General features: G+C 46.8%; 1 protein-coding gene across 2 annotated transcripts in view; it reads right to left on the minus strand.

The window, feature by feature from the left end:
• The window catches only part of ARHGAP31 (Rho GTPase activating protein 31), a 58,890-nt gene that overhangs the window by 8,660 nt on the left and 37,745 nt on the right, over window positions 1-12,485 (minus strand). The window contains exons 4-11 of one of the 2 annotated variants that reach the window (XM_084532301.1): window positions 10,395-10,477; window positions 9,578-9,685; window positions 7,670-7,815; window positions 6,133-6,331; window positions 4,257-4,381; window positions 1,927-1,986; window positions 651-1,283; window positions 8-321 (exon numbers count right to left, since the gene is read on the minus strand). In XM_084532301.1, coding sequence (XP_084388427.1) covers window positions 8-321; window positions 651-1,283; window positions 1,927-1,986; window positions 4,257-4,381; window positions 6,133-6,331; window positions 7,670-7,815; window positions 9,578-9,685; window positions 10,395-10,477 — 1,668 coding nt within the window. The remainder of the gene's footprint in view (window positions 1-7; window positions 322-650; window positions 1,284-1,926; window positions 1,987-4,256; window positions 4,382-6,132; window positions 6,332-7,669; window positions 7,816-9,577; window positions 9,686-10,394; window positions 10,478-12,485) is intronic. The other variant, XM_084532302.1, reaches the window with a different exon arrangement.

Raw genomic sequence — 12,485 nt, forward strand, 5'->3', positions numbered from 1 at the left:
TCCTTACCGCGTCCCTTAAGCGTGGCGCCTCCTCTGGCTTAGCCTTCTGGGTATCCTGCTGGCCACAGCTGCCTTCTGGGGAGATGTCCTTCATCTTGAGCGGCCCTTGCTCTGCCTTGCCTGCAGGGAGCAGCCCTGCATGAACCTCTGAGGCTGGAGTTTGCTCCAAGGTGGGACTTTGCTCTGAGGATTGCCGGAGGCTGCTGCTGCTGCTGGTGCTGCTGCTCTGCCCACATAACATCTCCTGATTTTCTGCTGCGGGCTGTGCAGTTTCTAATGTCTCGGGTTTCCTGGCTGCCACCAGCTCCTCCGGGTGAGAGCCTGGATCAGAAACACAAATGAACTTTGTAACGACTTGTGACCAAAAGCATGTGCCTGGCAGTGCTCCCTGAAATGAAGCAGTGCAATTTTGGCCCAGCGAGAACAAAGAAAGCTGCAGAGCTTCCTCTGGGCAGAACAGGGCGTTGCTGTGAGGACAGCCACCTCCTCAGCCCCAGTATTCCTCTGCAGCTGCCAACGCCAGCCCTGGCACTGCTTGGCCTCTTTCCTGCCACGAGATCAGGCTGGAGCCACCTCCACGCCCCTGCAGCCAAGCATCAGGGTACCACCAGTAGCCCAACATGGGCTCCACACAGCTCTCCACAACACGCCTTTACCTCGGGCTGCTCCCGTTGGCAGGAGAGGTCCCGGTGGCTTCTCCTTCTTCTCTGGGGCCAGCTCCATCCTTGTGTGGCTCCCTGCTTCCAGGGCTGAGGGGCTGGGGCTCTCAGGCACCAGGGCAGACAGCTCCTCCAGGCTGGAGAGGGAAGGTTTGTCCTTGGCGGGCACGCGGCACGGGGTGCTGTTGGTGCTGATGACTGCAGACACCCGGAGCGGGACAGAGACAGCGAAGGGCTCTGAGATGTTCAGGGCTTTCCTCTGGTGCCGTGGGGAGGCCTCCAAGGGGAAGAGGCTGCTGGGAAAGCCCGATTTGGCGGCTGTTTCGGAGGTGTAGAACATGCGGCTGCCTTTGGGGCAAGTCTGCTCGTTTTCAGCGTCCTCTGCTGCTCGGAAGACCTTCAGCTGCTCAGGGGGTGATTTTGCCTGTGGTGTCCGGCAAGGAGCTTTGTCTCCACTCAGCTCTGAGCTTCCTTTTGCCCCCATGGAAGATCCTTCCCGCTCCCACTCGTTCTCCTTGCTGAGATCGTATGAGCTGCCTGTGCCTCCGGTCCGCATTTTCATCACCGGGACGAAAAACCCTCCAGTAGTCACCGCCCGTTTGAATCTGCTCTTTTCATCCTCCCCTAGAGGAGGGAAGACACAAGGCAGTCAGTGGGAAGCAAAGCACTAGCAGCAGCCTTTCTCTGCAAGGAGCCCATGTTCATGCCTCCAGGAATGGCTCCTGCCCTTGGTGAACACCCACATTTCCTCAGAGGGATGGGGACTATCACCCTGGGACTCCTTCAAACTGGGCAGGCAGGGCTGAATGGGATGCCCTCCACTGGAAATCATCCAGGACTTTTATTAGAGGCCACTCTCAATCCGAGGCAGCCAAGTCTAGGGCTAGCACACATTGCCCACAGAGATCATAGCTCAGGGCTTTCTTGGTTTGTTGCAAGTATTTTTAATTGCTTTATACTTTTTCTTGTAAAAGGGGACTTTGCACCCAGCAGAATAACCAAGAATGAAATCAAGGCAATCCCACTGCTAATAAAGATGCAGCTAGGCACAGTGATAATTCTCAGGTGCACGCACAAACAAAAAAGATGCAGTTCAAGGTTAAAAATGCATGCACAGAAGGGTGAGGGCACTTGTGAGCAGCTGTGGCATAAGCACATGAGGATATACAACACGGTGAGATAAGAAAAGACACAGACCACAGCATATATGCAAGCTTGGGGGAGAGCTGAGAGGGCAGAGGTGCAGCATAGGCAGTTGATGTCTCACCTTCCACTGGCAGGGAACACAGTGAGTCCATGCTCTTCGCGGGCCGAATGGTTGCTTTTTCTGTGGAAAATGAGTTTTAGAAACAGGCTTCAGATCCCGCAGCTTTGCAGGCTTCAGCCCATAAAGAACAGAGGCGGAATATAGACAGACATGCCAGACAGACATCAAAGTTATTTTCCGTTTCCGAGCGTTCCCCCTCTGCATCTACACCATGCTGCTTATTACCCACAACACTTGTCCCCACAGCTGGGGATCCACTAGTGCTAACAACAGCTTTGCACCTGCCAGACATGTGGAGAGCTATACTTAACCCAGCCAGTCAACACCATCTTCACTCTGTAGCAGTTTGACATCCCTGTCTTGTGCCATTGCCCTCCCTGATCATGCCAGGTTGTTGCTTGTGGGGACTTTTTAACTAAACTGGCATAAACGTCTTCCCACTTCTCATTCTTTAGAGTTGGGTTATTTCCATGTTCCATTCCCAGATTCTTGCTTGTAAGAGCATGCCCAGCCTCCAGCAAGCACACCAGGAAATTTATGTGGTCAGTAAGCCACTTATTCCCTGATCATCCTCACTGGACTTACTTGTCCAAAAATGATCTGCCATTTGTCACCAAACACTCTACAGGTCTGTTCCTGAGAGGTTTTGGAAGCATGTGACTGTTACTGCTCTGAAAGGGGAGATGGAGGGGAAAGTAGCTGGCAAGAACAGCAAGTTAGTTTCTGGCAGCACCAAAAAGGATCCTGGGAGCTCTGGAAAACGTCTGGGAGCAAACTTTGCTGTTTACGATGGTGCACAAAGTAGGCAGAAAGTGAGCAGGCTTGTTGGACTTTATTTGTTTATATAATTGAGGCTTCTGGGACTTTCACATGAGCACGGGAGAAACTCCAGCTACCTTTCGCATTTATATGGAGTCCTGGCTACCTTTCACATTTATAGGGCATGATGTCTTGAGCACCAGCTCTGCATTCCCAGAGGAACAGAATTCAAGCTGCAGAGCTCACATTTTATGTGACTTGCAGACTTGTGTGCATGGACACAAACCGTGATAAAGCATGTGCTGAGTTTCAACAGCAAGTTCATCTGTTTCCCCACATTATGCTGTAAGCAGAGAGTACACAAAAATACAACATGGCAGCGCTAAAGCATTGCTTCTCCAAAGCACTGCTCTGATGCCTAAATCTCTGCATGGTTCTGCATTTTTATGTCCTGCTGGTGAAAATGTGCAACCTCCTGTCACTCAGTACTGTGCTTGGAACAAAGGCTCAGCCCTGACAATCACTGGGCTCCAAACATTCCCAGGAAACCCTGGGCTAGTACTATTTTGGGACAGAGTATTCCTTATCAAAGTGAGAAGGTGATCCCATGATCAAAATAGGTTGGCGAGCTATTTTGAGGTCTGCCATGGACACTCTGTGTGAGGCCATCTGTACATGTAAAACACAGGGGGAAGGCAGGTGTCCAAAGAAAGTTGGATTCAGCATTTGGCTTCACACTTATCTTAGATCCAAAGACTGCCTCTCTTATACATGGTTGGCAGCATTCTATAATGTTGGCAACACTAACCATTTTAAGTCTTGCAATGTTTGGTAGCATTCCTTCAAACACCAACTCCTAGAATCATGAGGTTATCTTAAAAATTGCAAGTTCATCTTGTTTTGAATAAGCAAATCATGATTATTCTAAAGCTATCTCTATGATTTTTAGGTCTTGAGTCATCATTTCTGAACACTTGGAATTGGCACTCCTAGGTAATTTTCTAGGAAGCACAGAGCTTAAGATATTGCAGCTCAGGAGAATCTAGAATTTAGGATTACAGTCAGGAGGAAAGACATCTTCTCCCTTGTAAATGTTGCAAAAGTAATCACTTTCCTCAACATACTGAGAGCCAGGAGCCATAGGAACTCCTTGTTTTTCACAAAGACACTGAACACAGTTGGTTCTTTAACGCCCTTTGGTAGAAGGACAGCCGCTCACCCAGTGCTGTGAAAGGAATGTAAGGAGTTGGCTGGGTTGGAAGAGTGGACTAATCCAGCCCAATATGCCACATAGCATTTCCTAGTCCCCAGGCTCGACAGCTGGGCAGTGGGAGCCTGTTTATCACATACCAAAATGGAATATTTGCTGTAGCTGCCTGGCATAACATCCTTAAGGGTGCTTCTTGCCATCACATGAAAATAAGATGTCCATGAAACCAGGAAAAACATGATTCCATTAAACTGTCTCAAGTCTAATGGCATTAGTGTCACGTGGATACAGGTTGCTAATGCTATCAATGCTCCAGGAGAAATTCTGGAGAGAAATATATAACTGAGAAGTGTGTTCTTACCAGAGAGTTTCTGTGCCCTTACGAAGACACTCCCATTTCGACTCAATTTAGACTTTGATTCTGAGCCAGAACGGCCCAAGTTAAATATCGACTTCCATTTCTTGGACTTGGTAGATAACTTTCTCCTGGAACAACAAAAAAAAAGAGCTCAGGAGATTACCAAAATTTACCTTTTTGTTTTCTTCAGAATCCCGTAAAAGCCTCTGAACTCTTTCCCCTGAACACTTCGCTTCTTTTCCTCTAACATCTCTTTTAATTTTAGTATATGCAAGGCATCACTACACGAACATCTCTCCCTTATCTGCAAGTGATTTATCTGTACTGCTGATTTAACTATGTCAAGGATGGAAAGACACCTGAGCCAACTCTCCACAGAGTTGGCTTTGGCATCACTCTACAGCAACTGTGATTGACTGAGTGATCAACCATGCCTGCCTCCAGAAAGGAGTCGTTTCTGGGGCTAGAACCATCTTGTAACACAGTAAAGAAATAATTGCCTTTTAGATAGGTTTTAATGACAGTATGCAAGATAAATTCCATAGAACTGATGGAATGTGAGCTATTGCCTGGTGCACAAAGCTATCCTTTAAAGTCCTCATGATTTATAGTTTTTATGAATTTGCAAAAATAAAAGGATCTGTTAATACAAATGGCTATTAGTGCTTCTCAGGTCAATCTGAATTTAATCATGAGTGTTGATCATATGCTAGTATAATGTAATAACTGAAAGGAGGAGGCTTAAGGGAATTAAATCAATTTCTTGTAAATGTCAGAGGAAGTGGGATGCCAGTTCCCTGTGTCTTTTCAGAAAGCCCGGCTTTAAACAGAAGGAAACTGCTGTTTTGGAAGCCAATTTTCTTCTATGAATGTTATTGCATGAAACTCTGTTTCAGTTCCTTTACATACCCATTCTGACTCCTCCTTCAATCTTCAAGAGCAAGACCATTTTACCACCCTGTCTCAGTCTCCAAAATGTGTTTCCTACCCATTCTCATAGTTCTGCTTTTCTTTCAGATCAGTGCTCAAAAGAGCACAAATCAGTCCTACCAAGAGGATTAACATCTTAGTGATAGGACTGTTCTCTTCAAGTGAGAAAGGAAAAGGAACTGTAGACAGGCAATACACTTTTTTGTTTTAAACTGGTTATCTTCTTGCCAGTATTCTATTAGACAGCTCATTTTTCCTTTAATATATCAAGTGTGAAGAAATACCTTTGCTACGGTGCTTTATGGGTCAGTAGATTAATGAGTCTCCTGCTGCAGAGGCTATAATCTCTCAGAACAAGGCAGTCAAGCAGACATATATTAGCAGATAGATAGACCAATAGATAAATAATTAGGCTGGGCACCAGTGCCAACAACTGCAGCAGTGTACGCTGAAATTGGACTCTTGTCAGCATAGGTGCCACTATGTAAATATCTCATAGTGCTGGAGAAATTTCGCCTTGCTGCTTGGCTGTGAGCACAGAGGAAGGTGGAGAAGGATGAAGCGGAGTAGGTCAGTACCACCAGGCGTGCTATGGGCAAGCTACCAGCAGGTGGAACTCATAGGAGAGCAGTGTCTGGACCTGCTCCTTGCCCAGCCCTCGTTTAGCCAAGCCTTGAACTCACACAAGGTCGCAAAGACAATTAATTCCTCCTGCAGGGTGTTCTGCCCTAATGGAGGGACAAGGACTAGTGGAGCTATGAATCCAGCAACTGAAAAGATCCTCAGGAGCAGCTGTGCCTCTTGAGAAGAATATGCAATTTTCTCTCAATGGTGGCTGTAAATTCATGTGTGCAGGTGTGCGGCTTTCACACTAAAAGAAGTCTCAATCCTAATCATGCTGGGGAACCTGCTCCTTTTGCTCACACTTTACACTCCTCTTGGCACTTACTTGCTGTCAGGGAGGTCAACAACTGTGTGGAAGAGGGAGCCGGTTACAGGGACAATCTCAGGCAAGCTGTTCTCTCTCCTCTCCTTCCTAGCAGGGTGGGAGGCTGACAGGCTCCGTGCCTGCGCTTCTTCCAGGCTCACCAGCTTCATCGGCAGGGAGGCCGAGGGGAGTGACAGATTTCTCACGATTGGTGCGTTCTCTGAAAAGCAAGAAAGTACATTCCAGCCCCGGGGTGAGGAGAGACGAGAGCAAGAGCTTTGTGTCTTTATTTGACTGGAACAACTCCTGCGGAGGGGGAAAAGGAGCAGCACGTGCAGAGAGAGAGGCTTTTGTCAGATAAGCCTTCCATCTCCCCAGCAACCTTATCCATCTGAGTGCATTCCCAGCAGGGGCCACACTTGCCAGCCAAAGGCTGCTTTACACAGGCTTGCTGTCCCTGCTGTAGATGCGTTGGTGTTAAAGAGGCGTCCCTGAAAAACACCAGGATGCATACGTTCTCCTCCCTCCACAGGTTTTGGAGCAGCTGAGTCCCCTGTCCAAGCCTAATTCTCCCTCTCACTTCCACATCTTTCTCCTTGTCTTGTTCTAGGAAGGGGGACCGCTCTAAAAACCTCCATTACTGTACCTTCCCTTCAGGGCTAGGGAGTACCTGCAGTACATACAAAAGGCTTGGAATTTCCTAATTGATGTGTTTCTGTACTGCTGGTGACAGTAAGGACACAGTTCCTCACTCCCTGCCTTCTGCTGGGGCAGAAACATGGGCATAGAAGTGGCACCCACACCAGCACAGCAGTTCGAGGAGGGCACCATGCGGGAACCGCAGGCTCCAGGGATAGCCAGCAAGGAAAAGTGGATGGGATGAGTTGACACAGGGCAGGAGAGCAGAAGCATGGTTACTCCATCACTTCTGCAGGTGCCTTCCCAGTGTGTATAATGTGTGTAACAGGAAGACACATACTGCTGAAATGATGTGAGATCACTGCGGTTCCAAGCCCTCTCACTTCTCTGCCTTATAAGAATTTTGACAGCAAATCTGTCACTCAATAAAAAAAATCAGCATCTCCCAAATCTGCTGATGTCCCAGTAAAAATAAATCAATCATTTCCCATAGAACAACAGAGAAATTTGTAAAACACAAGCATAACTTTTATCTTGGGAGTGTGGTCTCCAAGTTGGATGGATACAACAGCTGACAGAACTGAGAGAGTGACTGAAGCGCTTAGAGAGAAAACTTAGGCCCAAACTGAGAAGCTAGTTGGGTGGTCTTCCTTCTGAAGAAGGGGTTAAGCTAGGTGAGATCATGTGAACAATGAGCCTCGGGGCTATCTAGGAGCACACTGGAGGAGGCTAGTACCCAGAGATGTTGGAGATGAGGATGGGGAGGACTAGGGTAGCGAAGGATTGGGATCAAGATGTATTTAGGGGAGTGTGAGAGCTTTCTAAGTGTTGATGCTTTTGAAATATCGGTGGAAGGGGATACAGTTAGAGCTGTAGTACAGGGCAAGTGACAAATAGGGTGTCTTGGGGAGGTTGTTACCGATGTTCTCTGCAGAGCTGGCTTTTCTGTTTTTGCTGAAGATCTGATCCACGTGATTCAGGATGAACTCTATCACCAACTGCTGGACTCGCACCTCCAGGAAAGCTGCATCCCCGTTGCAGCCAACAGCCTCTATCTCCTTTGACCTGCACCAGGAAAGAGGTTTACTAGTAGCCAGAATTATTGTCACATGAGGCCTTTGGGAATGAGGAACTGGCTTTTTTCCTGCAAGACTTGGAACAGGGATGTTTTGGCCTCCCTTGCTGCATCTCTTGCTTTCCTTTGATCACCAAGCCCTCACCTTCTCTCTGCCTTTTCACTCTTTTAAAAATCTGTTTCCATTTTCTCTCTCACCTTTGTTATTTCTTTCCTGCCTGTGTTATTTTCCCTCCTTCCCTTTTACATTCTTTAGCAGTAGATAAAACTGACTCTCAAACTGCTCTCTTTTCTTCATCTTTGGTCCTCCTTTATCTCTTTCAAAGTTGGGCCTGAAAGGCAACACACGAGCCTTCAAGCACTGCTTCCAGATCCCTATGCAATGCTTCAATCATCTCTCCAAGGAGAGTTTGAATGAAATCCCTCAGAAACCTGCTCGTGTTCTCCCCATGCCAGATTTGCCAATGTTCTGCTGTGTGTCCCAGTAGGCTCTTCACTGCCCCCTGCACTCTCACATTCTCACTCTTGCTCTCAGCAAAGAAACATTCCTTATCTTGACATGCCAAAGTGTTGCTGAAGAAATTATCTCTGGGCAATGGATCCTTTGTAAAGTTAATGACTGGTGTGTTAGATAATAGCTTGGGGCATTGCCAAGAGGATAACCATGTAAGGAGACTGCAATTGCATTGCTTGCTCCTTTCTTATCCTCCCTGGGACTTGCACTTACAATAGATTGCAAGAGGAAACAGACTTCAGTTTTTTTTGACAAGGACAGATGCTGGCATGAAAACGTCTCAGTAGTAAAGGCCCACTTTGTGATGTTCAGTAGAGTAAACATCTGAATCATTTTCAGAACCTGTTCTGCCTTTGTTGTGATTTGCCTTTAGCTCTCTTGCCAATGTCCCTCCGGCCTGCCCTGCAGCCTCCTCTCAGCCCCCCCAGCTCCTGGCTCCCTACACCAGCTTTGTCAATGTCCCTCTCCTGCCCAGCAGGCCTTATCTGGACTGCCCCTGCATAGCTCAATCCTCTCAACACACAGGTATGGGATAGGTGGAGAAGGCGACTTCACCAAAATAAAAAACATTTCAATATAAAATTTTCAGACAAAATGTTTTCTTGTTCTGCCTGGCTCTACAACATATCAGACAAACTTCTGCCTGCACCTTATCTGGGCCTCTTCCCAGACAAGTGACCAGCAAATCAACCAAAATCTACCTGGTGGTCTTGTGATCTGACACTAGCTGCCATCCTAAGTCCATCGAGCTCATTTCACTTATGGTGTAGCAGACCCGGATACAAGACAGGCCTGTGATATTATTACCCTGTTTTCTTCCCTTCCAAGCCCTGCCGTCTCTCACCGCATCGCTGCAGAAGCACTGGCACTGTCAGAAATGTCATTTCCGTTCCACAGTGATGAGCTAACTCGTCATTTTTAAATCAATGTGCTCAACTTACAAATAACAGCTTTATTTTTGAAGAAAAAAAAAAAAAAAAAAAAAAAAAAAAAGAAGAAGAAGAAGAAGAAGCAAAACCACAAGTTTCCTTGGATGCTGGCAGTAAAACCTCAAATTATTCAACCTGGAAGAATTTTTTCTCATTTTAAAAGCTGCTTGCTCTGCTCTAGCACTCCCTTTAGTTGTTCTGTTTTTTCCTGCCTATGTTTTTCCCTCAGTGGATGTGTCTCTAGGCTCAGGTGCTGATGCTCTCTGTGGAGCTCAACATGGTGCTTGGGCTGGGAGGACTCTACTGTACCTGAGGAGATTGGGAGCCCACACCAAGGCCAGGTTTCTGGTGTGCATGTTGGTCATGTTGCTGAAGGAGGCCAGGTGAGTCAGGTGCTTGATCAGGTATTCCAGCGTTCTGCAGTGGTTTCACAAGAATAGAGAGAAAATTGTCAGGTCACTCACCGTGCACACGGTTATGTCTCCCCTGAGGGCTGCTCCTTGTGGCCTGAAGTGTGAGACTCGCTGGTGGGCTCTCTCATCCACTCGGGTGACCAATGCTTGTCTGACAGCAGGTCTCAGGCTCAGCCTGGAGCTCAGAGTTGTCCCCTCCTCAAGGAGGGCAGTGTCAGCACAACAGGTCCCATCAAATTGAGGATTTACAGAGCCAGGATTTTGATGGGATGGCAGTGAATCCCTGAACATCTTTGCTCTGGGATGGCCAAGGATGGGACACAAACAAATCAATCCTTAGCATGATGGGTGCAAAGGAGATGGCAGCTGGGTAGGAGAAAGGGTTGGACCCTGCAAAGTCCAAGAGCTTAGCTCGTGCTTAAGTGCCTCCAGCAGATAATCTGCTTCTCACCACACCCAGTACACTGGCTAAGGGTGCCATGGTGGTCATACCCAGGGAGGAGGAGGATAGACCGAGGCAGGGAGAGCCTGTTTAATGATGGCTTGTTCAATGACATTTACATGCCAGATAAATTGTTGCCAGATTTGGAAACAGTGAGTCAGCTTTGGGGAATTAATTTCTGGAAATGAACTCTATTGCTGTTTCAAGCAACATTGCCTGATGGTGACAGCCACCACCCCGTTCCTCAGAGCCTTGATGGACACATTCTCACCTGTAATGTGATGGTGGGAGCTCCTGGATGACATTTTGTATTCGTGCCAACTGCTCGTCCTCAGGGAAGCGTGATACTGCTTCCTGTGGAGATAGAAGGAAACAGTCCACCCTGGCGACAGACTTAGGGGAAAAGGAAGAGGGATAAGGAAGGTCACACGAGACAGCCTGTCTCTGAGGGAATGCTCTCTTGTTACCTTGCAGAGATATTGGTAGGAGAAGTTGATTTGTGTTCCCAGCACACCAGAGATTTGCTGTGCTGTTATTTCATGTATTGGTACATCTTCCCCACACCTTGAGACAGGGTGGTTAATGTTTTGAGGGGAGGGAGGGTTGAAAACTGAAAGCTTCAATTAGGAATTATGTTTTTTGTGTGTGTGTGTGTGTTTTTCCTTCATTTAACAAGGATAGTGATGAGTAAATTAGAAATAGAGAGGAAAGAGAGAAGTGAAAATATTGAAAAATTAAAAAGATGAATGAATGAAAATGTCCCTTCCCCAAAACTGTGTTAAAATAAAACAGGCCTTTCAAGCCCAGTGTAATAAAAAAGGGTTGGATGTGCATACTTTACATTCATTAAAATAAGCCATATGTGTCTGTCATATAAAGATAACTAGAAGTAGTCTGTGTGAGTTTGCCTCTTTTATGGTGGGAGAAGCCTTAAAAAATCACTGTCCTGGTAGGTTAATAAGTTCCTATACTCAAGGTTAGACAAGGTTAGACAGAACCGAGGTTATACATCTTGGTCTTGATCAAGTGCCTCTGGAGCAAAAGCTTAAAAAGCCATGATAAGCTTTTGTCTGCATTCCTAGGAGTTTACTGCATTGGTATCCATCTGTTCAGCTATTCCCTTTCAGTTTTTGTGCTGGGGGAGGGCAAACCACCAGCGACTTCAAACAATGCATGACTGTCTGGGAACCTCCTGCCTACCCTGCTGCCACTGGAGTTTGGAGTGAGTTCAAAGAAAGATGCTGGGACCCACGCTGCCAGCAGCAGCTTTGCCTACAGACAGACGTCAGCACTGCTAGGAAAGGAGAGGAAGGAAATAACCCGTCCCAAACCACCCGCCGCTTAAACACCATCAACCTGAAATTACGAGTTACAACAACAGAAGCATCTTCTTGTCCTTGCAGTCCCTATGACATCCCCACTAACGATGCTGTCGTCTCTGTTGAGGTCCCTGCCCTTTTCCCTGCAGACCATTTCTCATGTACAACCAACAGTAAGCCAAATCTAGCTAGCTTCAAGGTCAGAGATGAATACGAATATATTTTATTCCCTAAGACTGGGAATTAAGATCTATGCCCTCGAGCTTGAACTTACTCATTGGTGTCACAGCAAAGAAAAATGAGTGAGCTCACTAGTTGGGTATATGTGAGATGTGGATGCATTTCTTTTGCCCAAATTAAAGGTAGGTTAACGTCTTATACTACATTTTACCATAAATACAGCAGTGGGCCAACTGCTTATCCTTGTCACAAGCCCACACTCATACAAATGCCCAAACATTGCCATCTCCAGAGGCCAGGAATCCAGCCTTGCAGTGCCACAGACGGGGGCCACGTCACAACACTGCCAACAGCAGTACAAATCCTCCATGACCTGCATTGCCCTCACAGGCAGCTGCACATGTGCATGAATCAGGTCTCTGCCAAGGAGAGCAATCCACAGCAGCAGTGTGCCAGGCCGCCTGTTGCAAAACACCTGAATTGCAAATGACAAGCCCTTGTGAATTGAAAAGAGCTGGCTGTACGCTTCATTTCCAACTATAAGCAGGAAACAAGATTGTTCTGAGATTTGAGAAAGTGATGCTAACTTTCCCATTGTTTTCATTGTTATTCGGCTGACACAATGCCTTGGTGAGGAGGAAGGACCAAGCAGAGGACCCCTTCTGAGGTATGTGACTCATCAGGAGGTTTAGGGGCAGCTCTTTCACTGCAACAAATAGGAATATTAAAACGTTTGAAATCAATCCTTTAAAAACAAACAAACAAACAAACAAAAAACACTATTACATTCAGCCTAGAAATCCTAAAAACAAGAATTCTCACAGTCTTCATACAAGGTTTCCAGTTCAATGGCCTTACCCAAA

Source organism: Aythya ferina (assembly GCF_964211825.1).
Source record: "Aythya ferina genome assembly, chromosome: 1".
Taxonomy (NCBI): Eukaryota; Metazoa; Chordata; class Aves; order Anseriformes; family Anatidae; genus Aythya; species Aythya ferina.